Source organism: Gigantopelta aegis, chromosome 1 (assembly GCF_016097555.1).
Source record: "Gigantopelta aegis isolate Gae_Host chromosome 1, Gae_host_genome, whole genome shotgun sequence".
Lineage (NCBI taxonomy): Eukaryota > Metazoa > Mollusca > Gastropoda > Neomphalida > Peltospiridae > Gigantopelta > Gigantopelta aegis.
The window spans coordinates 21700358-21728079 of NC_054699.1; the positions used below are offsets into that span (position 1 = coordinate 21700358).

Sequence of the window (27722 nt, forward strand, 5' to 3'; positions counted from 1 at the left end):
TGTACTTTGTTCTACTTGTGTAGGTTTTTTTTTTTTTTTTTTTAAACTTTCTTTAGCCTAGTTTGAACCAACAATGTTTAACTTTGTTTCTACCTGTATTTGCAGCCCGAGAAGGTCCAGGTGTGTGAGGAGGAGACAAAGAAGGTCGGGACTGTCGGGTTTGGTGTCTACCTCGAGTACTTCAAGGCGGGCTCGAACATCTTCACCTTCACCCTGCTCATCGTGATGAATCTCCTGGCACAGCTCTCCTACATCATGAGTGACTGGTGGCTCGCACGATGGTAAAGTCTAAACCAAATTGTTAACAACTACGATAAATTACTCTCCTAACTTTAATTACTGTTAAATTTCCCAGACACAAGTTGTGAAAAAACCATTACAGTGACACAGATTTTACATACGAGACTAACGATGTCGCCAATATCGACTTCGCTGAGATAGCTTAGGGAAAAATACATGCAGTTTTCTGCCTTCTGCCATTTTGGTTTTTTATGGAATACTTTTCAAGAGGGGTGAAAGCCTCCAAAGTATGTGAAATAATTAATATAAAATTATTGATCTCTAGTGGTATCTTTAAAGAAACAATACTACTAAAAAATTTAATATGACATCATCACGTTTGATTTTATATCATAACATGTTAAGACGTTGTTACATTAAATCATATCCTTTCACCCCTCTTGGAGAATATTCCATAAAAAGTCAAAATTACATGCTTTTTGCCCTGTGCGATCTCGGTGAAGTCGATATAGGTGACATGGTTATCATCTAGTATGTGGAATCTGTGTCATTGTTGTGGGTAAAATCTAACGAAAAATAAAGGTAGGAGAGCAATTTATGGTAGTTGTTAACAATTTGGTTCGGACTTTAGTTTACACTTTAAAATACATTATTAGTCCCCTAGGCTACCGTTGGTGGCTTGTCGGATGGTAGTTTACACTTTAAACACATTATTAGTCCCCTAGGCTACCTTTGGTGGCTCGTCTGATGGTAGTTTACACTTTAAACACATTATTAGTCCCCTAGGCTACCTTTGGTGGCTTGTCCGATGGTAGTTTACACTTTAAACACATTATTAGTCCCCTAGGCTACCTTTGGTGGCTCGCCCGATGGTAGTTTACACTTTAAACACATTATTAGTCCCCTAGGCTACCTTTGGTGGCTTGTCTGATGGTAGTTTACACTTTAAACACATTATTAGTCCCCTAGGCTACCTTTGGTGGCTTGTCTGATGGTAGTTTACACTTTAAACACATTATTAGTCCCCTAGGCTACCTTTGGTGGCTCGCCCGATGGTAGTTTACACTTTAAACACATTATTAGTCCCCTAGGCTACCTTTGGTGGCTACCCGATGGTAGTTTACACTTTAAACACATTATTAGTCCCCTAGGCTACCTTTGGTGGCTTGCCCGATGGTAGTTTACACTTTAAACACATTATTAGTCCCCTAGGCTACCTTTGGTGGCTTGCCCGATGGTAGTTTACACTTTAAACACATTATTAGTCCCCTAGGCTACCTTTGGTGGCTTTGATGGTAGTTTACACTTTAAACACATTATGGTAGTTTAGGCTACCTTTGGTGGCTTGTCTGATGGTAGTTTACACTTTAAACACATTATTAGTCCCCTAGGCTACCTTTGGTGGCTCGCCCGATGGTAGTTTACACTTTAAACACATTATTAGTCCCCTAGGCTACCTTTGGTGGCTTGTCTGATGGTAGTTTACACTTTAAACACATTATTAGTCCCCTAGGCTACCTTTGGTGGCTCGTCCGATGGTAGTTTACACTTTAAACACATTATTAGTCCCCTAGGCTACCTTTGGTGGCTCGCCCGATGGTAGTTTACACTTTAAACACATTATTAGTCCCCTAGGCTACCTTTGGTGGCTTGTCTGATGGTAGTTTACACTTTAAACACATTATTAGTCCCCTAGGCTACCTTTGGTGGCTTGTCTGATGGTAGTTTACACTTTAAACACATTATTAGTCCCCTAGGCTACCTTTGGTGGCTTGCCCGATGGTAGTTTACACTTTAAACACATTATTAGTCCCCTAGGCTACCTTTGGTGGCTCGCCCGATGGTAGTTTACACTTTAAACACATTATTAGTCCCCTAGGCTACCTTTGGTGGCTTGCCCGATGGTAGTTTACACTTTAAACACATTATTAGTCCCCTAGGCTACCTTTGGTGGCTCGCCCGATGGTAGTTTACACTTTAAACACATTATTAGTCCCCTAGGCTACCTTTGGTGGCTTGCCCGATGGTAGTTTACACTTTAAACACATTATTAGTCCCCTAGGCTACCTTTGGTGGCTTGCCCGATGGTAGTTTACACTTTAAACACATTATTAGTCCCCTAGGCTACCTTTGGTGGCTCGCCCGATGGTAGTTTACACTTTAAACACATTATTAGTCCCCTAGGCTACCTTTGGTGGCTTGCCCGATGGTAGTTTACACTTTAAACACATTATTAGTCCCCTAGGCTACCTTTGGTGGCTCGCCCGATGGTAGTTTACACTTTAAACACATTATTAGTCCCCTAGGCTACCTTTGGTGGCTTGTCTGATGGTAGTTTACACTTTAAACACATTATTAGTCCCCTAGGCTACCTTTGGTGGCTTGCCCGATGGTAGTTTACACTTTAAACACATTATTAGTCCCCTAGGCTACCTTTGGTGGCTCGCCCGATGGTAGTTTACACTTTAAACACATTATTAGTCCCCTAGGCTACCTTTGGTGGCTTGCCCGATGGTAGTTTACACTTTAAACACATTATTAGTCCCCTAGGCTACCTTTGGTGGCTTGTCTGATGGTAGTTTACACTTTAAACACATTATTAGTCCCCTAGGCTACCTTTGGTGGCTCGCCCGATGGTAGTTTACACTTTAAACACATTATTAGTCCCCTAGGCTACCTTTGGTGGCTCGCCCGATGGTAGTTTACACTTTAAACACATTATTAGTCCCCTAGGCTACCTTTGGTGGCTCGCCCGATGGTAGTTTACACTTTAAACACATTATTAGTCCCCTAGGCTACCTTTGGTGGCTTGTCTGATGGTAGTTTACACTTTAAACACATTATTAGTCCCCTAGGCTACCTTTGGTGGCTCGTCTGATGGTAGTTTACACTTTAAACACATTATTAGTCCCCTAGGCTACCTTTGGTGGCTCGCCCGATGGTAGTTTACACTTTAAACACATTATTAGTCCCCTAGGCTACCTTTGGTGGCTTGCCCGATGGTAGTTTACACTTTAAACACATTATTAGTCCCCTAGGCTACCTTTGGTGGCTTGTCCGATGGTAGTTTACACTTTAAACACATTATTAGTCCCCTAGGCTACCTTTGGTGGCTCGTCTGATGGTAGTTTACACTTTAAACACATTATTAGTCCCCTAGGCTACCTTTGGTGGCTCGTCCGATGGTAGTTTACACTTTAAACACATTATTAGTCCCCTAGGCTACCTTTGGTGGCTCGTCTGATGGTAGTTTACACTTTAAACACATTATTAGTCCCCTAGGCTACCTTTGGTGGCTCGTCTGATGGTAGTTTACACTTTAAACACATTATTAGTCCCCTAGGCTACCTTTGGTGGCTTGTCTGATGGTAGTTTACACTTTAAACACATTATTAGTCCCCTAGGCTACCTTTGGTGGCTCGCCCGATGGTAGTTTACACTTTAAACACATTATTAGTCCCCTAGGCTACCTTTGGTGGCTTGTCTGATGGTAGTTTACACTTTAAACACATTATTAGTCCCCTAGGCTACCTTTGGTGGCTCGTCTGATGGTAGTTTACACTTTAAACACATTATTAGTCCCCTAGGCTACCTTTGGTGGCTTGTCTGATGGTAGTTTACACTTTAAACACATTATTAGTCCCCTAGGCTACCTTTGGTGGCTTGTCTGATGGTAGTTTACACTTTAAACACATTATTAGTCCCCTAGGCTACCTTTGGTGGCTTGTCTGATGGTAGTTTACACTTTAAACACATTATTAGTCCCCTAGGCTACCTTTGGTGGCTCGCCCGATGGTAGTTTACACTTTAAACACATTATTAGTCCCCTAGGCTACCTTTGGTGGCTGTCTGATGGTAGTTTACACTTTAAACACATTATTAGTCCCCTAGGCTACCTTTGGTGGCTCGTCTGATGGTAGTTTACACTTTAAACACATTATTAGTCCCCTAGGCTACCTTTGGTGGCTCGCCCGATGGTAGTTTACACTTTAAACACATTATTAGTCCCCTAGGCTACCTTTGGTGGCTCGCCCGATGGTAGTTTACACTTTAAACACATTATTAGTCCCCTAGGCTACCTTTGGTGGCTTGTCCGATGGTAGTTTACACTTTAAACACATTATTAGTCCCCTAGGCTACCTTTGGTGGCTCGTCTGATGGTAGTTTACACTTTAAACACATTATTAGTCCCCTAGGCTACCTTTGGTGGCTTGTCCGATGGTAGTTTACACTTTAAACACATTATTAGTCCCCTAGGCTACCTTTGGTGGCTCGTCTGATGGTAGTTTACACTTTAAACACATTATTAGTCCCCTAGGCTACCTTTGGTGGCTCGTCTGATGGTAGTTTACACTTTAAACACATTATTAGTCCCCTAGGCTACCTTTGGTGGCTTGTCTGATGGTAGTTTACACTTTAAACACATTATTAGTCCCCTAGGCTACCTTTGGTGGCTTGTCTGATGGTAGTTTACACTTTAAACACATTATTAGTCCCCTAGGCTACCTTTGGTGGCTCGCCCGATGGTAGTTTACACTTTAAACACATTATTAGTCCCCTAGGCTACCTTTGGTGGCTCTGTCTGATGGTAGTTTACACTTTAAACACATTATTAGTCCCCTAGGCTACCTTTGGTGGCTTGTCTGATGGTAGTTTACACTTTAAACACATTATTAGTCCCCTAGGCTACCTTTGGTGGCTTGTCTGATGGTAGTTTACACTTTAAACACATTATTAGTCCCCTAGGCTACCTTTGGTGGCTCGCCCGATGGTAGTTTACACTTTAAACACATTATTAGTCCCCTAGGCTACCTTTGGTGGCTTGCCCGATGGTAGTTTACACTTTAAACACATTATTAGTCCCCTAGGCTACCTTTGGTGGCTTGTCCGATGGTAGTTTACACTTTAAACACATTATTAGTCCCCTAGGCTACCTTTGGTGGCTTGTCCGATGGTAGTTTACACTTTAAACACATTATTAGTGGCTTGTCCGATGGTAGTTTACACTTTAAACACATTATTAGTCCCCTAGGCTACCTTTGGTGGCCCCTGGCTCCTGATGGTAGTTTACACTTTAAACACATTATTAGTCCCCTAGGCTACCTTTGGTGGCTTGCCCGATGGTAGTTTACACTTTAAACACATTATTAGTCCCCTAGGCTACCTTTGGTGGCTCGTCTGATGGTAGTTTACACTTTAAACACATTATTAGTCCCCTAGGCTACCTTTGGTGGCTCGTCTGATGGTAGTTTACACTTTAAACACATTATTAGTCCCCTAGGCTACCTTTGGTGGCTCGTCTGATGGTAGTTTACACTTTAAACACATTATTAGTCCCCTAGGCTACCTTTGGTGGCTCGTCTGATGGTAGTTTACACTTTAAACACATTATTAGTCCCCTAGGCTACCTTTGGTGGCTCGTCTGATGGTAGTTTACACTTTAAACACATTATTAGTCCCCTAGGCTACCTTTGGTGGCTTGCCCGATGGTAGTTTACACTTTAAACACATTATTAGTCCCCTAGGCTACCTTTGGTGGCTCGTCTGATGGTAGTTTACACTTTAAACACATTATTAGTCCCCTAGGCTACCTTTGGTGGCTCGTCTGATGGTAGTTTACACTTTAAACACATTATTAGTCCCCTAGGCTACCTTTGGTGGCTCGTCTGATGGTAGTTTACACTTTAAACACATTATTAGTCCCCTAGGCTACCTTTGGTGGCTTGCCCGATGGTAGTTTACACTTTAAACACATTATTAGTCCCCTAGGCTACCTTTGGTGGCTCGTCTGATGGTAGTTTACACTTTAAACACATTATTAGTCCCCTAGGCTACCTTTGGTGGCTCGTCTGATGGTAGTTTACACTTTAAACACATTATTAGTCCCCTAGGCTACCTTTGGTGGCTCGTCTGATGGTAGTTTACACTTTAAACACATTATTAGTCCCCTAGGCTACCTTTGGTGGCTCGTCTGATGGTAGTTTACACTTTAAACACATTATTAGTCCCCTAGGCTACCTTTGGTGGCTCGTCTGATGGTAGTTTACACTTTAAACACATTATTAGTCCCCTAGGCTACCTTTGGTGGCTCGCCCGATGGTAGTTTACACTTTAAACACATTATTAGTCCCCTAGGCTACCTTTGGTGGCTTGCCCGATGGTAGTTTACACTTTAAACACATTATTAGTCCCCTAGGCTACCTTTGGTGGCTCGTCTGATGGTAGTTTACACTTTAAACACATTATTAGTCCCCTAGGCTACCTTTGGTGGCTTGTCCGATGGTAGTTTACACTTTAAACACATTATTAGTCCCCTAGGCTACCTTTGGTGGCTCGTCTGATGGTAGTTTACACTTTAAACACATTATTAGTCCCCTAGGCTACCTTTGGTGGCTCGTCTGATGGTAGTTTACACTTTAAACACATTATTAGTCCCCTAGGCTACCTTTGGTGGCTTGTCTGATGGTAGTTTACACTTTAAACACATTATTAGTCCCCTAGGCTACCTTTGGTGGCTTGTCTGATGGTAGTTTACACTTTAAACACATTATTAGTCCCCTAGGCTACCTTTGGTGGCTCGCCCGATGGTAGTTTACACTTTAAACACATTATTAGTCCCCTAGGCTACCTTTGGTGGCCTGTCTGATGGTAGTTTACACTTTAAACACATTATTAGTCCCCTAGGCTACCTTTGGTGGCTTGTCTGATGGTAGTTTACACTTTAAACACATTATTAGTCCCCTAGGCTACCTTTGGTGGCTTGTCTGATGGTAGTTTACACTTTAAACACATTATTAGTCCCCTAGGCTACCTTTGGTGGCTCGCCCGATGGTAGTTTACACTTTAAACACATTATTAGTCCCCTAGGCTACCTTTGGTGGCTCGCCCGATGGTAGTTTACACTTTAAACACATTATTAGTCCCCTAGGCTACCTTTGGTGGCTTGTCTGATGGTAGTTTACACTTTAAACACATTATTAGTCCCCTAGGCTACCTTTGGTGGCTTGTCCGATGGTAGTTTACACTTTAAACACATTATTAGTCCCCTAGGCTACCTTTGGTGGCTTGCCCGATGGTAGTTTACACTTTAAACACATTATTAGTCCCCTAGGCTACCTTTGGTGGCTTGCCCGATGGTAGTTTACACTTTAAACACATTATTAGTCCCCTAGGCTACCTTTGGTGGCTTGTCCGATGGTAGTTTACACTTTAAACACATTATTAGTCCCCTAGGCTACCTTTGGTGGCTTGTCCGATGGTAGTTTACACTTTAAACACATTATTAGTCCCCTAGGCTACCTTTGGTGGCTTGTCTGATGGTAGTTTACACTTTAAACACATTATTAGTCCCCTAGGCTACCTTTGGTGGCTTGCCCGATGGTAGTTTACACTTTAAACACATTATTAGTCCCCTAGGCTACCTTTGGTGGCTTGTCTGATGGTAGTTTACACTTTAAACACATTATTAGTCCCCTAGGCTACCTTTGGTGGCTTGTCTGATGGTAGTTTACACTTTAAACACATTATTAGTCCCCTAGGCTACCTTTGGTGGCTCGCCCGATGGTAGTTTACACTTTAAACACATTATTAGTCCCCTAGGCTACCTTTGGTGGCTCGTCCGATGGTAGTTTACACTTTAAACACATTATTAGTCCCCTAGGCTACCTTTGGTGGCTCGCCCGATGGTAGTTTACACTTTAAACACATTATTAGTCCCCTAGGCTACCTTTGGTGGCTTGTCTGATGGTAGTTTACACTTTAAACACATTATTAGTCCCCTAGGCTACCTTTGGTGGCTTGTCCGATGGTAGTTTACACTTTAAACACATTATTAGTCCCCTAGGCTACCTTTGGTGGCTTGCCCGATGGTAGTTTACACTTTAAACACATTATTAGTCCCCTAGGCTACCTTTGGTGGCTCGCCCGATGGTAGTTTACACTTTAAACACATTATTAGTCCCCTAGGCTACCTTTGGTGGCTTGTCCGATGGTAGTTTACACTTTAAACACATTATTAGTCCCCTAGGCTACCTTTGGTGGCTTGTCTGATGGTAGTTTACACTTTAAACACATTATTAGTCCCCTAGGCTACCTTTGGTGGCTTGTCTGATGGTAGTTTACACTTTAAACACATTATTAGTCCCCTAGGCTACCTTTGGTGGCTCGCCCGATGGTAGTTTACACTTTAAACACATTATTAGTCCCCTAGGCTACCTTTGGTGGCTTGCCCGATGGTAGTTTACACTTTAAACACATTATTAGTCCCCTAGGCTACCTTTGGTGGCTCGCCCGATGGTAGTTTACACTTTAAACACATTATTTACTCCCTTTTTTTTCCTCATCTAAAGTTTCGTTTTAGTTTACACTTTAAACACATTATTAGTCCCCTAGGCTACCTTTGGTTTCAAAGGAGTTGGAGCTCTGTCTTAAGGGCAGATAACTAAAAAACTATGTGTCAACCTATATTGAATGTTTTTTGGTCTGGTAGTTACCAGTTACTGTACTTCCTACAACTGAACCCCACCACAAGAGACTGTGACCTCTCTCCACTAGAGGTTGTGCCTCCCACTAGAGGTTGTGAAGTGACCCCCTCCATTAGAGGTTGTGCCTCCCACTAGAGGTTGTTCCCCACCCCCACTCCAGATATCATTCCTACAGGCCTGTAGCAGTCATGTAGCCCTCTTGATGTTGCCCTGTTTTTCACAGAATATATTTTATCATAGAAATGCTTTTAAAATGCATGACGAAATGAATCGTGGTGTGCAACCTTACATGTTAATAAAGAATAAATACCTTTTTATAAAATGTGTGTGTAGTGATTTTGTATTTTGTTCCAGGTCAAACCAGGAGGAAGCCAGAGTGGCGAAAATCAAAGAATATGAAGCTGCCGGTTGGACGGGATTTAACAACACGTATATCGGCGCATACAATCCCAGCACGAATACCAGCACACCTACAGTTAGCACAAACTTTAGTGTAGATCTACATAACTCGAACATAACCATAGACATTCCCGTGGTCGACTCGAACACAAACCTCTACATATTCAGTGGAATAGTCGGCTCAGTCTTCCTGTTCGGTCTGTTACGAGCACTTCTGTTCTTCAAGATCGCGATCGACGCGTCACAGAAACTTCACAACAGGATGTTCACCAACATTCTGAGAGCGCCAGTCGTTTTCTTTGATGCAAATCCTGTAGGTGAGTCCATCTGTCTGTCAGTGTCTGTCTGTCCATCCGTCTGTGTCTATGTCTGTCTGTTTGAAACTTCATAGCAAGATATTTGCCAGCATTTTCAGGATACTGATTGCTTTCTTTGATGCAAATCCTGTAGGTGAGTCTGTCCATCTGTCTGTGTCTGTCTGTTTGAAACTTCATAGCAAGATATTCGCCAGCATTTTCAGGATACTGATTGCTTTCTTTGATGCAAATCCTGTAGGTGAGTCTGTCCATCCGTCTGTGTCTGTGTCTGTCTGTTTGAAACTTCATAGCAAGGTATTCGCCAGCATTTTCAGGATACTGATTGCTTTCTTTGAAGCAAATCCTGTAGGTGAGTCTGTCCATCCGTCTGTGTCTGTGTCTGTCTGTTTGAACTTCATAACAAGATATTCGCCAGCATTTTTAGGATACTGATTGCTTTGTTTGATGCAAATCCTGTGAGTCTGTCTCTGTCTGTCTGTCTGTCTGTTCTTGTCTGTCTATGTCAGACTGTGTCTTTCAGTGTCATCATTTATTATAATATCTGTCTGTCTGTCTGTCTGTCTGTCTGTGTCTCTGTGTGTGTGTCTAGGGCAGGACGTAGCCCAGTGGTGAAGTGCCCACTCGATGCGCGGTCGGTCTAGGATCGATCCCCATCGGTGAGCCCATTGGGCTATTTCTCGCTCCAGCCAGTGCACCACGACTGGTATATCAAAGGCCATGGTATGTGTTATCCTGTCTGTTGGATGGTACATATAAAAGATCCCTTGCTGCTAATCGAAAAGAGTAGCCCATGAAGTGGCGACAGCAGGTTTCCTCTCTCAATATCTGTGTGGTTCTTAACCATCTGTCCATCGCCATATACCCATAAATAAAATGTGTTGAATGCATCGTTAAATAAAACATTTCCTTCTTCCTTCTTCCTATGTGTGTTTATTTATCTATGAGTATCAGTCTTTATTGATCTGTCCTTTGACAGTGCGTCACATACCTGTATACATGTATTTGGAAGGAGAAAAGTGATGGAATCATTTTGATTCCATCCTGAACTACTGTTCTCCAGTTCTTTTTTGTACCTATCTATTTGTATTTTTTGCACAGATATTTTTACAATATATTATAATTTAACTCTTGAAGTTTTATTTTAATGTTAATCACTTCATTTAAGCATTAAGTGGTTGATGTTTTTTTGTGATGGGGTGTCTTTAAACATACGTTCGTTTGTTCGTTTGTTTGTTCGTTCGTTTGTTCATCGTTCGTTCATTCGTTCGTTCGTTCGTTCGTTCGTTCGTTCGTTCGTTCGTTCGTTCGTTCGTTCGTTCGTTCGTTTATTTATTTATTCATTCATTCATTCATTGTTGGTCTGTCCTTAAGTTAACAATTTTAAGTAAAAGATTATTATTTATTTAGTAAAATATAATAAATGGGTGGTAGAATATGCTGAAATGTTGGCTTGTGAAAACCAAACATATTTGATTAAAAGTTTACTTTAAGGTTAGATTAGTATAACAGTGTTATCTTTATGACTGTATGTGAATTTATGCCAGTTAGATTATTCATTGTAACAGTTTTTTTTAAAAATTTGTATACTATAGTTAGTCACCGAAAAATTAGGAGGCGGGACATAGCCCAGTGGTAAAGCACTCGCTTGATGTGTGGTCGGTTTGGGATTGCTCCCTGTCGGTGGGCCCATTGGGCTATTTCTCGCTCCAGCCAGTGCACCATGACTGGTATATCAAAGGCTGTGGTATGTGTTATCCTGTCTATGGGATGGTGCATATAAAAAGATCCCTTGCTGCTTATCGAAAAGAGTATCCCATGAAGTAGCGGCAGTGGGTTTTCTCTCTTTATATCTGTGTGGTCCTTAACCATGTCTGACGCCATATACACATAAATAAAATGTGTTGAGTGCGTTGTTAAATAACACATTTCCTTACTTTATTCACCAAAAAATTAATTGTTTCATTGATGTCTTTGCATTGTAGTTCACACTGTATAATTAAAAAAAATCAAATTAAAAAATGTTTTTTATTTTTAATGACAAAATTCAAGGAATATGTTTGTTTTTATTGCAGGTCGAATATTAAACCGGTTTTCAAAAGATATAGGGCACATGGACGATTTGCTGCCCATTACTTTCTTTGATTTTATCCAGGTCAGTCAGTCTAGTTTAGTTTCTGTGGATTTGTATTTTAAATGCTGTGGTGACGTCATAGCTTACGATGTTAAGATTTCTTAGAGCTAAGATTGCTTAGAAAATATCGACCCAGATCTTGGAGCATTGCGAAAATAATAGAAACCTGGGCCCATATTTTCTAAGCAATCTTAGAGCTAAGAAATTGTAAAACCATTGTAAGCTATGATGTCATTGTGGTTTGTGCTGTAATGACATCATAGCTTATGATGTCGTTATGATTTCTTAACACTAAGATTGCATTGAAAATATGGACCCAGATCTTGGATCTTGAAAATAATAGAATCCTGGGCCCATACATTTGAAGCTATTTTAGGGCTAAGAAATCATAAAACCATCGTAAGCTATGATGTCACTATTGCATGTGCTGTAGTGATGTCAGAGCCTACAATGGTTTTACAATTTCTTAACACTAAGATTACTAAGAAAATATGGATCCAGATCTTGGAGCATTGCAAAAATAATAGAAACCTGGGCCCATAGATTCGAAGGTATTTTAGGGCTAAGATATCATAAAACCATCGTAAGCTATGATGTCAGTATGGCGTGTGTTGTAGTGACATCATAGCCTATGATGTTTTTAAGATTTCGTAGTGCTAAGATTGCTTAGAAAATATGGACCCAGATCTTTTTGAAGGTATTTTAGGGCTAAGAAATCGTAAAACCATCATAAGCTATGATGTCACTACGATTTCGTAGTGCTAAGATAGCTTTGAAAATCGTTAGCCTGGGTGTCTGTTGAAGGATTTCCGGTATTTACTGTTAAACTATTGTTCTGTTTTCCAGTGTGCCCTGCTGATTCTAGGGATTGTTGTTGTGACTGGCGCCGTGAATCCCTGGGTCTTCATCCCGGTCGGACCACTCGGTGTCCTCTTTATCGTCGTACGACAGTATTATCTGCGGACTTCACGCAGTGTCAAACGACTTGAAGCCACGTGTAAGTTGAACTTATTCCCTATGTTATTAAGTTCTTTATCATCCATTAAATGCTTTTGTCTTGTGATATTATCACAATTTATCAGCACTCGTTGGTAAAAACCGGTCTCGGTGGCGTCGTGGTTAGGCCATCAGTCAACAGGCTGGTAGGTACTGGGTTCAGATCCCAGTCGAGGCATGGGATTTTTAATCCAGATACCGACTCCAAACCCTGAGTGAGTGCTCTGCAAGGCTCAATGGGTAGGTGTAAACCACTTATACCAACCAGTGATCCATAACTGGTTCAACAAAGGCCGTGGTTTGTGCTATCCTGCCTGTGGGAAGAGCAAATAAAAGATCCCTTGCTGCTAATTGGAAAGAGTAGCCCATGAAGTGGCAACAGCGGGTTTCCTCTCAAAATCTGCGTGGTCCTTAACCATATATCTGATGCCATACAACCGTAAATAAAATGTGTTGAGTGCGTCATTAAATAAAACATTTCTTTCTTTCATTGGTAAAAGTATAAAAATCATTGACAAGCCTCGATTTCATACTTTTATGGTATCATAAGACACTCATTAAGTTCTGTAGCAGCTTAATATAATTAAAGTGTAGCAATTAGGCAGGTGGTATGCTGTCAGATTCTTTAGCATTTTAGAATTGTGTATGTAGATATCTGAAACTTGCATTGCGAATCTTGACATGATGCTGAACAAAATGTTCTCTATAATGCAGTGTTTGTCCTAGCTTGTTTTAGCATGGAGTGGCACCATGCCTCAATAGTCTAGCTCCATCTTGCCTTAATCAGCACCATGCTGACATGAGATTAAACGACTTTTTTTAATCATTAATTCTAACATTGTGTTTATGAAACACTCAGAAAATGTATTTATTTAATAATTAATTAATTAAATATCCATGTTATATATTTTGCCATTAATTACATTAGCACATTAATTACATTTATTTTATTTCCATTGATTTTTTTGTGTTTAATGTAAAAATAAATGCCCTGAAAATGGTGAAAATGCCCCAAATTCTGTTTAGTCTACAATACCTTGCTAAATTTCTAGGGAAAACACTAAAATAATTGAGGAATTAATACTGTGTAATAATCGCAATATGCAAAACTGTACTGCGATTTGTATTGAGGTGATGAAATTTGTCTTGGAGTGCCCTGAAAATGGTGAAAACATGATCAAGTAAAATTCTAATCTTCCTGGTACATGCTGTTTCTAATGTCAGGTCGAAGCCCAGTTTTCTCCCACCTGAGTGCCTCCCTGCAAGGCCTGCACACGATCCGAGCGTTCGGCATGCAGTCCAAGTTCATGCAAGAGTTCGACGCCCACCAGGACCTGCACACGGAGGCCTGGTTCCTCTTCCTCAGTACGAGTCGCTGGCTGGCTGTACGCCTCGACTGGCTCTGTGTCACGTTCGTCACAGCCGTCACCATGTGCAGTGTGATAGCATCAGAGAGTAAGTATCACAGCAGTGTCTATATGTAGTGTGTTGGCATCAGAGAGTAAGTATCACAGCAGTGTCTATGTGTAATGTGTTAGCATCAGAGAGTAAGTATCACAGCGGTGTCTATGTGCAGTGTGATAGCATCAGAGAGTAAGTATCACAACAGTGTCTGTGTAGTGATAGCATCAGAGAGTAAGTATCACAGCAGTGTCTATGTAGTGTATTGGCTTCAGAGAGTAAGTATCACAGCAGTGTCTATTTGTAGTGTATTGGCATCAGAGAGTAAGTATCACAGTGGCGTCTATATAGTGTATTGGCATCAGAGAGTAAGTATCACAGTGGTGTCTATGTAGTGTATTGGCATCAGAGAGTAAGTATCACGGTGGTGTCTATGTAGTGTATTGGCATCAGAGAGTAAGTATCACAGTGGTGTCTATGTGTAGTGTTATAGTATCTGAGAATATATAAGTTTATATATATATCACAGTGTCTATTTGTAGTGTTATATCATCTGGGAGTAAGTTTATATATCATAGTGTCTATTTGTAGTGTTATGTTCTATACCAAGGTACATGTTCAATAATAGAATGACATTTCATTTCCAGATCTGGATGCTGGCCTGGTGGGTTTGTCTGTCACATACGCTATGACATTGATGGGTTTGTTCCAGTGGGGAGTGCGGCAGAGTGCTGAAGTAGAAAACCAGGTTTGTTTGAAACAAGACTAAACCCAAACAGTGAAAATGTTAAACTGCTGTTTTAAAAATGACTGGTGGGTTAGTCAAGTTATTTACTCTCATTTTATATGTGATAGGGGTTAAAATATTGTTTTGCATCCCTATAAATGTATCACTGATCATTAATAGGGAGAAGCAAACAGTGAATTTATTATCCACATAGTTCAAGATATACAGGGAAATATAACCAGTATGACACACATGTGTGATAATGATTTCACGTGCACTAATTTTGGGAAGTGATGTCGTAACCTAATGCGGCTTCTCCAGTCTTAGCTCTGTATAATTGCTTATCTACATTTGAAATGAGTCCTTTGTTATTCATAAAATTAATATTTTGGATAATGTGGATAATAAATAAATTATTACACTCGGGTGTGAATCATACTGATTTTATGAAACTCGTTTCAGGATTCATGTATTACACTCGCTCTTGCTCGGGGCTATAAAACAATCCTGACACTCGTTTCGTAAAATCAGTACGACGCACAAGCTCGCATGATAATCTCAATTTCAGCAATTCCACTGTTGTGCCTGTCAGCCATTTTCTATGCTTAAAGTAATACAGCCGTCTACTATTTTCAAACCACGTCCTACTTTGAAAGTGTAGATTTGCTGGTGTTATTGTCAATTTGATATTTCCTTTTTAACCTCGGGCTAATACCTGTTTACATTTGTGGGCATCACATAGACAATAAAACCCACAAATCTAAAAACTCCATTGGCCAAATCTTACATGTGTGTAACTACATACATTTGCAATGCTTCAGGCTTCGTAAATTCGTCCCCATATGTTTATCTCCTAATTAGGGGCGGGACGTAGCCAAGTGGTGTGGCCCATTGGGCTATTTCTCGTTCCAACCAGTGCACCACAAATGGTATATCAAAGGCTGTGGTATATACTACCCTATCTGTGGGATGGTGCATATAAAAGATCCCTTGCTGTTAATCGAAAAGAGTAGTCCATGAAGTGGTGACAGCGGGTTTCCTCTCTTAATATCTGTATGGTCCTTGACCATATGTCTGACGCCATATAACCGTAAATAAAATGTTTTAAGTGCGTCGTTAAATAAAACTTTTTTTTCTTTTTTTTCTTTATCTCCTTATTAAATATGTAGATTAAAACATTAGAAAGGTCGGTTAATGCACAGATGAAGTATTTAAATCCATATGGATATGTATGTACACGAGTATGTTACAAACACTGTGTAAGTCAATGATTCAAGGCTTCTCATCCTAGACATTGTCATATTGATCTGGGGCAATAAAAAAACAAAAAAACACATTTAAATCCATTATTTGTTTGTAGATGATATCTGTGGAGAGAGTTCTGGAATATTCCAAGATCTCTCCAGAAGCTGCTCTAGAATCCGACCCTGAGCACAAGCCTCCATCTGATTGGCCAAAACACGGGATCATTACGGGGGAGGGAGTGTGTCTCAAGTACGCAGAAACTGCCCCCTGTGTTTTAAAGGAGCTCAACTTCTGTGTGCGCTCCAAAGAAAAGGTAAGACCAGTCGGTTAAAGATATTTATCCTGTAACCACTGTTTACATTGGCCGATTATAATGACCAATGAAAGCAAAGTCATAAACATATAGTAGCAGATTATTAGTTTTGACATCACTCATGTGACGACGTCACATGCATAGCTACATTACAAAATCACTCATTTGACCTCAAGGTCACTGTACAGTGTAGCTGAAATAATAGAAATAATAGCTTTTCCCCATAATTTTTATAGTCTACAGGATAAAGATAATAACTAGTTAATGACGTTGGATATCTGCTTTATCCTGTTCAGGCTCAATGAGAAATTTCCCATTCTTACCTTCACAGGGTAAAGCTGATATCTGACGTCGTTAACTACTTAATATTCTCTGTTGTCATTAATTAGTTATTCTCTACATTGTCTGATTTATAACAAAAAAGAAACGTTCAGTATATTCTATTTTGCTATCACCAGGTTGGAGTTGTGGGCCGGACGGGAGCAGGTAAGAGTTCCCTCGTCACTGTGTTGTTCCGTCTGTTTGAGCCGACAGGCAAGTTGCTTATCGATGGTGTCAACATCCGAGAGATCGGACTCCACGATCTGCGCAGGACAATCTCAATCATACCTCAAGACCCAGTTCTATTTACTGGGTCACTGCGACATAACCTTGACCCCTTCAATCAACACGATGACCAACAGCTGTGGAGAGCTCTTGAAGAGGTAAATGGTAGATTTTAAAATGTTTTTGTTAGTGACATAACCTTGACCTGTTTGTACTTTCACTGGGTCATTGAGGCATAACCTCGACTTGTTTGAACTTTCACTGGGTCATTGCGACATAAACTTGACCCCTTTGAGCAACATAACAATCAACATCTGTATAGCAAGCTCTTGAAGAGGGAATAGTAGATTTTTAAATAATGTTTTTCTCAATTCAACATGACCTTGACCTGTTTGAACTTTTACTGGGTCATTGAAACATAACCTTGACCTGTTCCCAGCCTTAATCTCTGACTTCACCAGTGACTAGGATGGGATGTAGCCTAGTGGTACAGCACTCACTTGATGCACGGTCGGTGACTAATTCCGGGACAGGAGGGGATTGTAATGAATCTGTTTTAAACTTTTCCTGTTAAGGGATTTTCGTACACTTTGTTAGTTAATAGTTATTATTATATTAGTGTTTTCGTACACTTTGTTAGTTAATAGTTATTATTATATTAGTGTTTTCCCTAGCTTGTTTTAGCATGGTGCAGCACCATGCCTCAATAGTGTAGCACCATCTTGCCTTAATCAGCACCATGCTGCCCTGAGATTAAACAAGCCTTTTTCACTAATTAATTCTAAAATTGTCTTTATAAAACACCCAAAAAGGTATTATTAATTAATAAAATATGCCATATCTTTTGCCATTCATTTATTAAAGCAAGCACATAAATTACATTAATGTTTATTTCAATTACTTTTTGTGTATTTTTAATGAAAAACAAGTGCCCTGAAAATGGTGAAAATGCCCCAAAAGTGTTTGGTCTACCATGCCTTGCCAGATTTTTAGGGAAATGACTAATACAGTCGAACCTGTCTATGGCGGCCACTCGTGGGACATGACAAAAGTGGCCGCCATAGAGAGGTGGCTGCCATATGCATATAAGTCCGAATTTTTAAAAACAATTACACGTATGTTGCAATAGAACTATTAAAATGCCATCAATCTGAGTTCTACCCACCCCGAAATGTTCAGCAATTTTTCTAGCACTCAATTTGTCTTTCTCTGATTTTTTAATGACCTCTACTCTCTGTTCCAACGTTAACGCGATTGGCTTACTGGGTTTAGGTGGCATTTTGAAAATAAATATCAGAAATAAACTGCAGCAGTATTTAATTCCTTCTAGAGTTGACACGTTTAACTCCAGTTGTTTTAGGCTAGATACCCTCTTATCAACTGCGTTTAATGACCACCGCCGATGACTAGTACATCGCACCGTTAATCCAGATTAAAAACACTTGTTAATTAACGAACACAGCTAAGCGACCAACGACCTTTAAAGGACCGCTGTTTATCAAGCCAATTGGTTATATCAACAAAAACATGTTACGTTTTTTTTTTACGATTGCCGACATTTCTTTTTATCTTTCACTAAAAAACAATTGTGGCCGCGATAGCAGGTTCATTTTCGCTTTTTTATGACAAAAGTGTGGCCGCTGGCCGCGTTGAGCAGGTGGTTGCCATATAGAGGTAAAATATATAGTAAAATTCATTGGGGGGACCTCAGGGTGGCCGCCATGGACAGGTGGCCGCCATATGGAGGTGGCCGCGAAGGCAGGTTTGACTGTATGTTTTAAATTATATATCATTGTCAAAATTTTACTTAAAGACCATGTACCTTTTGTGTATTATGTCTTATTTGGCATTAACATTTTTTTGTGATTAATGATCAACACACTGAAACCTTCTATAGAGAACTTGACAATGTGATATTTTAAGAGTATAATTTTTGTTATTAAAGATTCAACTGAAGCCTGCTATAGAAGACTTATGTGATATTCTAAGAGTATAATCTTTGTTATTAAGATTCAACTGAAGCCCACTATAGAGGACTTGACAATGTGATATTCTAAGAGTATAATTTTTGTTATTAAGATTCAACTGAAGCCTTCTATAGAGAACTTGACAATGTCATATTCTAAGAGTATAATCTTTGTTATTAAGATTCAACTGAAGCCCACTATAGAGGACTTGACAATGTGATATTCTAACAGTATAATTTTTGTTATTAAGATTCAAGTGAAGCCTTCTATAGAGAACTTGACAATGTGATATTCTAACAGTATAATTTATGTTATTAAGATTCAACTGAAGCCCGCTATAGAGAACTTGACAATGTGATATTCTAACAGTATAATTTTTGTTATTAAGATTCAACTGAAGCCTTCTATAGAGGACTTGACAATGTGATATTCTAACAGTATAATTTTTGTTATTAAGATTCAACTGAAGCCCGCTATAGAGGACTTGACAATGTCATATTCTAAGAGTATAATTTTTGTTATTAAGATTCAACTGAAGCCCGCTATAGAGGACTTGACAATGTCATATTCTAAGAGTATAATCTTTGTTATTAAGATTCAACTGAAGCCCGCTATAGAGGACTTGATAATGTCATATTCTAAGAGTATAATTTTTGTTATTAAGATTCAACTGAAGCCCGCTATAGAGGACTTGATAATGTCATATTCTAAGAGTATAATCTTTGTTATTAAGATTCAACTGAAGCCCTCTATAGAGGACTTGACAATGTCATATACTAAGAGTATAATTTTTGTTATTAAGATTCAACTGAAGCCTTCTATAGAGAACTTGACAATGTGATATTCTAAGAGTATAATCTTTGTTATTAAGATTCAACTGAAGCCTTCTATAGAGGACTTGACAATGTGATATTCTAACAGTATAATTTATGTTATTAAGATTCAACTGAAGCCCGCTATAGAGAACTTGACAATGTCATATTCTAAGAGTATAATTTTTGTTATTAAGATTCAACTGAAGCCCACTATAGAGGACTTGACAATGTGATATACTAAGAGTATAATTTTTGTTATTAAGATTCAACTGAAGCCTTCTATAGAGAACTTGACAATGTGATAAGAGTATTCTAAGAGTATAGAAGACTTATGTTATTAAGATTCAAAGATTCTGAAGCCTGCTATAGATAGAGATACTTGACAATGTGATATTTCTAAGAGTATAATCTTTGTTATTATTCAACTTTAGTTATTAAGAGTATAATCTTTGATTCAATTCAACTGAAGCCCTCTATAGAGGACTTGACAATGTGATATTCTAAGAGTATAATTTTTGTTATTAAGATTCAACTGAAGCCTTCTATAGAGAACTTGACAATGTGATATTCTAAGAGTATAATTTTTGTTATTAAGATTCAACTTTCTATAGTTATTATATTCTAAGATTCAACTGAAGCCCACTATAGAGGACTTGACAATGTGATATTCTAACAGTATAATTTATGTTATTAAGATTCAACTGAAGCCCGCTATAGAGGACTTGACAATGTCATATTCTAAGAGTATAATTTTTGTTATTAAGATTCAACTGAAGCCCTCTATAGAGGACTTGATAATGTCATATACTAAGAGTATAATTTTTGTTATTAAGATTCAACTGAAGCCTTCTATAGAGAACTTGACAATGTGATATTCTAAGAGTATAATCTTTGTTATTAAGATTCATCTGAAGCCTTCTATAGAGGACTTGACAATGTGATATTCTAAGAGTATAATTTTTGTTATTAAGATTCAACTGAAGCCCGCTATAGAGAACTTGACAATGTCATATTCTAAGAGTATAATTTTTGTTATTAAGATTCAACTGAAGCCTTCTATAGAGGACTTGACAATGTGATATTCTAAGAGTATAATTTTTGTTATTAAGATTCAACTGAAGCCTTCTATAGAGAACTTGACAATGTGATATTCTAAGAGTATAATCTTTGTTATTAAGATTCAACTGAAGCCCGCTATAGAAGACTTATGTGATATTCTAAGAGTATAATCTTTGTTATTAAGATTCATCTGAAGCCTGCTATAGAAAACTTTACAATGTGATATTTTAAGAGTATACTTTTTGTTAATAAGATTCAACTGAAGCCCGCTATAGAAGACTTATGTGATATTCTAAGAGTATAATCTTTGTTATTAAGATTCAACTGAAGCCCGCTATAGAGGACTTGACAATGTGATATTCTAAGAGTATAATCTTTGTTATTAAGATTCAACTGAAGCCCGCTATAGAGGACTTGACAATGTGATATTCTAAGAGTATAATATTTGTTATTAAGATTCAACTGAAGCCTTCTATAGAGAACTTGACAATGTGATATTCTAAGAGTATAATTTTTGTTATTAAGATTCAACTGAAGCCTTCTATAGAGAACTTGACAATGTGATATTCTAAAAGTATAATTTTTGTTATTAAGATTCAACTGAAGCCCACTATAGAGGACTTGACAATGTGATATTCTAAGAGTATAATTTTTGTTATTAAGATTCAACTGAAGCCTTCTATAGAGAACTTGACAATGTGATATTTTACGAGTATAATTTTTGTTATTAAGATTCAACTGAAGCCCGCTATAGAGGACTTGACAATGTGATATTCTAAGAGTATAATTTTTGTTATTAAGATTCAACTGAAGCCCGCTATAGAGAACTTGACAATGTGATATTCTAAGAGTATAATTTTTGTTATTAAGGTTCAACTGAAGCCCGCTATAGAGGACCTGCCAGGTAAACTGGAGATGGAGGTGTCTGAGGGCGGGATCAACTTCAGCGTGGGTCAGAGACAGCTCATCTGTCTGGCAAGAGCGATTCTAGGTCGGAGCCGCATTCTCATGATAGACGAAGCCACAGCTAACGTAGATCCAAGGTACGTGCTGTGTTGTTAGTCACATTCTCATGATAGACGAAGCCACAGCTAACGTAGATCCAAGGTACGTGCTGTGTTGTTAGTCGCATTCTCATGATAGACGAAGCCACGGCTAACGTAGATCCAAGGTACATGCTGTGTCGTTAGCCACATTCTCATGATTGACGAGGCCACAGCTAACGTAGATCCAAGGTACGTGCTGTGTCGTTAGCCACATTCTCATGATTGACGAAGCCATGGCTAACGTAGATCCAAGGTATGTGCTGTGTCGTTAGCCACATTCTCATGATAGATGAGGCCACAGCTAACGTAGATCCAAGGTATGTGCTGTGTTGTTAGCCACATTCTCATGATAGACAAGGCCACGGCTAACTTAGATCCAAGGTACGTGCTGTGTCGTTAGCCACATTCTCATGATAGACGAGGCCACGGCTAACGTAGATCCAAGGTACGTGCTGTGTCGTTAGCCGCATTCTCATGATAGACGAGGCCACGACAAAAGTAGATCCAAGGTATGTGTTGTGTCATTAGCCTCATTCTTATGATAGGTAAGGCCACGGCAAAAGTAGATCCAAGGTACGTGCTGTGTCGTTAACCTCATTCTCACGATAGACGAGGCCACGGCAAAAAGTAGATCCAAGGTACGTGCTGTGTCGTTAGCCACATTCTCACGATTGACGAGGCCTCGGCTAACGTAGATCCAAGGTACATGCTGTGTCGTTAGCCGCTGTGTCGTTAGCCACATTCTCATGATAGACGAGGCCATGGCTAACGTAGATCCAAGGTACATGCTGTGTTGTTAGCCGCATTTTCATGATAGACGAGGCCACGACTAACATAGATCCAAGGTATGTGTTGTGTTGTTAGCCTCATTCTTATGATAGATAAGGCCACAGCAAAAGTAGATCCAAGGTACATGCTGTGTCGTTAGCCACATTCTCATGATAGACGAGGCCACGGCTAACGTAGATCCAAGGTACGTGCTGTGTCATTAGCCACATTCTCATGATAAACAAGGCCAGGGCTAACGTAGATCCAAGGTACGTGCTGTGTCGTTAGCCACATTCTCATGATAAACAAGGCCAGGGCTAATGTAGATCCAAGGTACGTGCTGTGTTAGTCACATTCTCATGATAGATGTGGCCATATAGATGTAAATCCAATATACTGGGGTGGTTTTTTAAACATTCCTTTCCTTTATAGAACCGACGAGCTGATTCAGGCGACAATCCGTGAGAAGTTTCGAGACTGCACAGTTCTGACGATCGCCCACCGACTTCACACCATCATGGATTCAGACAGGGTGCTGGTGAGTTGGTTATTATGGTTACCATTTTGTACATTTTCAACCTCGAGTTCCACTTGAATGTCCCAAGTTTGAGGTGGTCAGAATAGCTGCATTTCATTATAATTTATAATAATCTGCGTAAAGAGTCAATGAGTCGGATGTGTGTAAGCAGTGTGCTGGGGTGTTACTAAAAATGTTTTTTTCTTTCCTGGGAGAGGACTAGAGGGTTTTGTCTCCTTCTATCCATCCATCCATGAATCCATCTATCCATCTGTCCCACATATAATTGAAACACATTCATTACAGTGACAAATGTTAAAACACATTGTAAACTGACTGGAGTGTGTTCTGTATTGTGATTGGTTAATTACATTCTTTTTCCGGTATCAAATAGACAATAACACCCGGAAAGCTAATGACGTCATTAGAAAGTGACGTCATTAGCAATTGGAACAGGCGAAGTTGACAATTCAAGGGTTTACAGTTAGATTGTAGCCTGGTATTTTTTTCAAGAAATGCCAAAAATACAGTTAGTTCTGTAGAAAAACTATCCAGTTTACAATGAACATAACCATATGGAGTTTTTAGATTTGCAGGTGTTATTGTCTATTTGATGCCCGCAAATGTTTCATTTTTGACCTCAGGCTAACGCCTTCGGTCAAAAATGACATTTGCGGGATCAAATAGACAATAACACCCGCAAATCTAAAAAATCCATATGGTTATCTCCTAATTCATTATAATGAAAAAAGGTTTTTCGTAATGCCTCAAGATGCTGAGCTGTTCAGTTACAGATCAGGTTTGACTTTCCAAGGGAATTTACCCGCTTTTAACAGAGTTATGACCCTTGGACTTAGGAGATAAGAAAATGTGTTGGACCTGGTAGGGGACAGGGGCGGGACGTAGCCCAGTGGTACAGTGCTCGCTCGGTGCGCAGTCGATGTGAGATTGATCCCCGTCGGTGGCCCCATTGCGCTATTTCTCGTTCCAGCCAGTGCACTACGACTGGTATATCAAAGGCCGTGGTATGTACTACCCTGTCTGTGGGATGGTGCATATAAAAGATCCCTTGCTGCTAATCGAAAAGAGTAGCCCATGAAGTGGCAACAGTGGGTTTCCTCTCTCAATATCTGTATGGTCCTTAACCATATGTTGGACACCATATAACCGTAAATAAAATGTATTGAATGCGTCATTAAATAAAACTTTTCTTTCTTTTTTGTAGGGGACATGTATTGATTTAGTAGTACTCTCACAAGTCGTGTTTAAAATAGTGTTTTCTAAACATCCAGCAGTTTTAGAGTGCCTGTGGTTATAAGATTGATATTACTCGATGGTTTTCCTGTAATTATGAATTTCATCAAATTCAACTTATTTCTGATCTTTGTAATAGCTCAAAATTAATTTCATGCTAAAAACCCCCACAAAAAACTAGGTCAGCAATCTTAATTTTAAAAATATTATTTATTATGTTTTCTATACAAAAAAAAAATTCTTTCTTGTTTTAGATTCTTGATGCAGGCCGGATAGTCCAATTTGATGAACCGTTCATCCTTCTTAATAAGAAATGTGGGATGTTCTATGACATCGTACAACAAACAGGAAAAACCGAATCAGAGGATTTGTTACAAGTGGCAGAACTAGCTTTTGAAAGACGCAAAATAACCAACTCTCTTAACAAGGGAGATAACTCTCCTAGCAAGGGAGATAATGAGGACATACCAGAGGAAAACATAGCAAACCATATTGGAGTTGGTGGTAAGCCAGAAATTTCTGATGAGGAGACTGATATCCAAGAAAAGAAACCTGCCAAAACAGAAGAATTGAATGATGAAGGAAGGACAGATTTGGGAAATAGGACAGCGAAACAATTTTTGGTTGATTTAGAAAATCACCGTATGAGTAACTCTGTCTCTGAAAAAATGGGCTTACTAGATAGCACTTCAGATCAGGAAGACTTGACAGATGACACCAGGAAACATTCCTCGGACGTTTGCGTAGAGGATCCCAGTTCCGTGGATGCGCCCCTTCTCGATGATACTGCATCAGATAATTCACTTCATGTTTGATTGGTGTCTGATATTGTTTTGATTATACTGTTGTGAATTGTCAACAACCCCAGTATAATAGGGTTGGTTTTGTGTTGTTGTTTTTTGTGTTGAAAGATTTTGTATCATTTTATTATATACAGTAAAATACTCTTATAACGAAGCGGAAGGGCCCATGATAGTTAATTCATTATAGCAGCAGTTTGTGTGTACACATTTGCATAAGTTGGTTATTAATTAATGTATAGGGAGATATAAAATGGGACTTTACGACCAGTTCGTTCTATGCCGTTGTTCATTATAAGTGCTTTACTGTATTTAAAATAAAGGTACATATATCTGGCACAGACGCATGATTTATGAAAGAAGGGGGGGTCCAAATGTAAGGACTCATCTCTCCTTTTACACAGCGCACCTCTTACAGCTGAACAAATCATGCTCGAATTTACCACAAAAAAGGGGGGGGGGGGGGGGTCCGTAACCCCTGGATCCGCTACTTTGTATGTACTTTTTATTATGTTGGGTTTTGGGTGATGTCGCATGGATCTCTTGTCTCAGTAACTTTAATATGCAAGGTGCTGTGGTGTGTGTATTTCGGGGGTGACGAGGGGTGGGCGAGTAGGTTATTCCATCTAGTTAAGTAGTAACCACACTAAGTTTTACACTCGTTTAGGCCTGTTTTCCATTAACATGATTTCACATGCAAAATGGAATGCAACTTTATCGATATAGTATACAAGCATGCATGCATTCAGGGCGCGGAACAAAAGGTTTATCAAAGAGCTATTTTTTTCTATGCGCGAGTTTTACGCATGGTGACATCATAACACAAAGTGTTTACTAATGACTTAAAAGTACACTTTGGAAATGCAGATAGGGAAATGCACATTTCCGTGTGTGGAAACGTACAATAAATGATGCGCAGAATCATGTTAATGGTAAGATGTTGTCTACGAATCCACTTTTAATGTATCAAGCTGATGAAAGTTTTATGCTAGCAGTATTTTGATTGGTCAATAAAAGGTCACCTGGCCATGGATCCGATTTGAGATCCGATTTGAATAGGATTGATTTTATTTTTGACAAATCTTCATACAAAACCATTAACTGAATTCACTGAATACCATTTTAAATGATCACAAAAACATAGCATTCTCACCAGTTCTTATAGCACCCTAGTTGGGCCCCTCTTCAGTATGACCTAGACCTTCTACTGCAAATGACTGCAGTAGATTCAAATCTTGTTAGTACTTAAAGGTTTTCTTCCTTTTTTTATGCCTTGTGTATTTTGTTAGAAATGATTTTTACTTCTCTTGTGTATTTTTTCTTTTAAATATATCATTTTATTGTGCCAATTTACAAGGATGTAATTTGATTTAAAATGTTGAAAAACATCCTTTGGTTAATACTGGTATAGAGTTTTTAGCTTCTTAAAGTTTTATCTTTTACTGTATTGTTAAAGGGGTCGCACCTCAGAAGTTAGTAATCTTTTGAATGATCGACTGTTGTGAAAGTTTTAGTTTTTGCGAACAGTAATCTTTTGAATGATCGACTTGTGAAAGTTTTAGTTTTTGGAGAACAGTAATCTTTTGAATGATCGACTTGTGAAAGTTTTAGTTTTTGCGAACAGTAATCTTTTGAATGATCAACTGTTGTGAAAGTTTTAGTTTTTGCGAACAGTAATCTTTTGAATGATCGACTTGTGAAAGTTTTAGTTTTTGGAGAACAGTAATCTTTTGAATGGTCGACTGTTGTGAAAGGTATAGTTTTTTAAAACTAACCTTTTGAATGATCGACTGTTGTGAAAGTTATTGTTTTTGAGAACTACATGTATATATCTTTTTAGTCATTTGTGTTTTTATTAGGTCATTTTAACCAACAATTAATTAATTAGGAAATTAATTGTTTATAAAATTTGTATGTAATTTTTGTTGACTGTTTTGTGTTTATTGTTTCGTATTTAAAATTTTTAAAGTGATTTGATGGAATTTGATGTTTGTACACTTATGTATATTGTCTGAATGTATAAAAGTAGTGATTGACGTAAATATGTCATGACTGAATACATGTGAATCATGACTATATATGCATGTATACCATAAATATATGTACGATATATCATGACTATAAATACATGTATACTACACAGACATGTAAATCATGACTATATATTCATGTATGTCATAAATATAAATACATGTATACTATAACAGGGTTCGTAGTGGTCTATAAATTCCTTAAAAGTCTTTCAATTCACACAAGTCATAGCCAAAGCAACGATGATATCTTTCACAGCTGCATGCATTTGATATCTTTCACAGCTGCATGCATTTGATATTTTCTAGTTACAAGGTTTAATCTGTCATGATGCATGTAAAACAGCTCTCTTTTTTTGCCATGGACAGCAACGTAAACGAACTGATTTGGTATTTTTATTGCATTCTATTGTCTTTGACTGCTGTGCAAAGTCTTTGAAAATGGCAGGTAAAAGTCTTTGAAAGTCTTTGAATTTGTTTGGTCTTTAAAGCTATGAATCCTGTATAAATACATGTATATCATGACTATATATATTTATTTTTCAAAAAAAAACAATATCTGTCAAATTTTCGAAAGGTGATCATAGCATATTTATGTTAAAGGTTAACTTTATAATGGAGTACAATTAAAAACAGGCAAAGACATGATCTGCTAAGTTGTAGTTAAA

At 38.8% G+C, this 27722-nt stretch overlaps 1 protein-coding gene across 4 annotated transcripts in view; it reads left to right on the top strand.

Moving 5' to 3' along the window:
* Window positions 1-27228, top strand: part of LOC121372089 (ATP-binding cassette sub-family C member 4-like) — a 106633-nt gene extending 79405 nt beyond the window's left edge. For 3 of the 4 annotated variants that reach the window (XR_005957885.1, XR_005957884.1, XR_005957886.1), the window contains 12 exons: window positions 106-281; window positions 9078-9439; window positions 11512-11591; window positions 12417-12567; window positions 13791-14021; window positions 14615-14715; window positions 16055-16252; window positions 16711-16956; window positions 21510-21682; window positions 22886-22991; window positions 24479-26778; window positions 26827-26894. Coding sequence is in view for 1 of the 4 variants with exons in the window: in XM_041498357.1 (XP_041354291.1) it covers window positions 106-281; window positions 9078-9439; window positions 11512-11591; window positions 12417-12567; window positions 13791-14021; window positions 14615-14715; window positions 16055-16252; window positions 16711-16956; window positions 21510-21682; window positions 22886-22991; window positions 24479-25039 (2385 nt within the window). In the remaining 3 variants the exon portion in view is untranslated. Of the gene's footprint in view, window positions 1-105; window positions 282-9077; window positions 9440-11511; window positions 11592-12416; window positions 12568-13790; window positions 14022-14614; window positions 14716-16054; window positions 16253-16710; window positions 16957-21509; window positions 21683-22885; window positions 22992-24478 lie in introns of all 4 variants that reach the window. The other variant, XM_041498357.1, reaches the window with a different exon arrangement.
* Window positions 27229-27722: the final 494 nt, after the last annotated feature.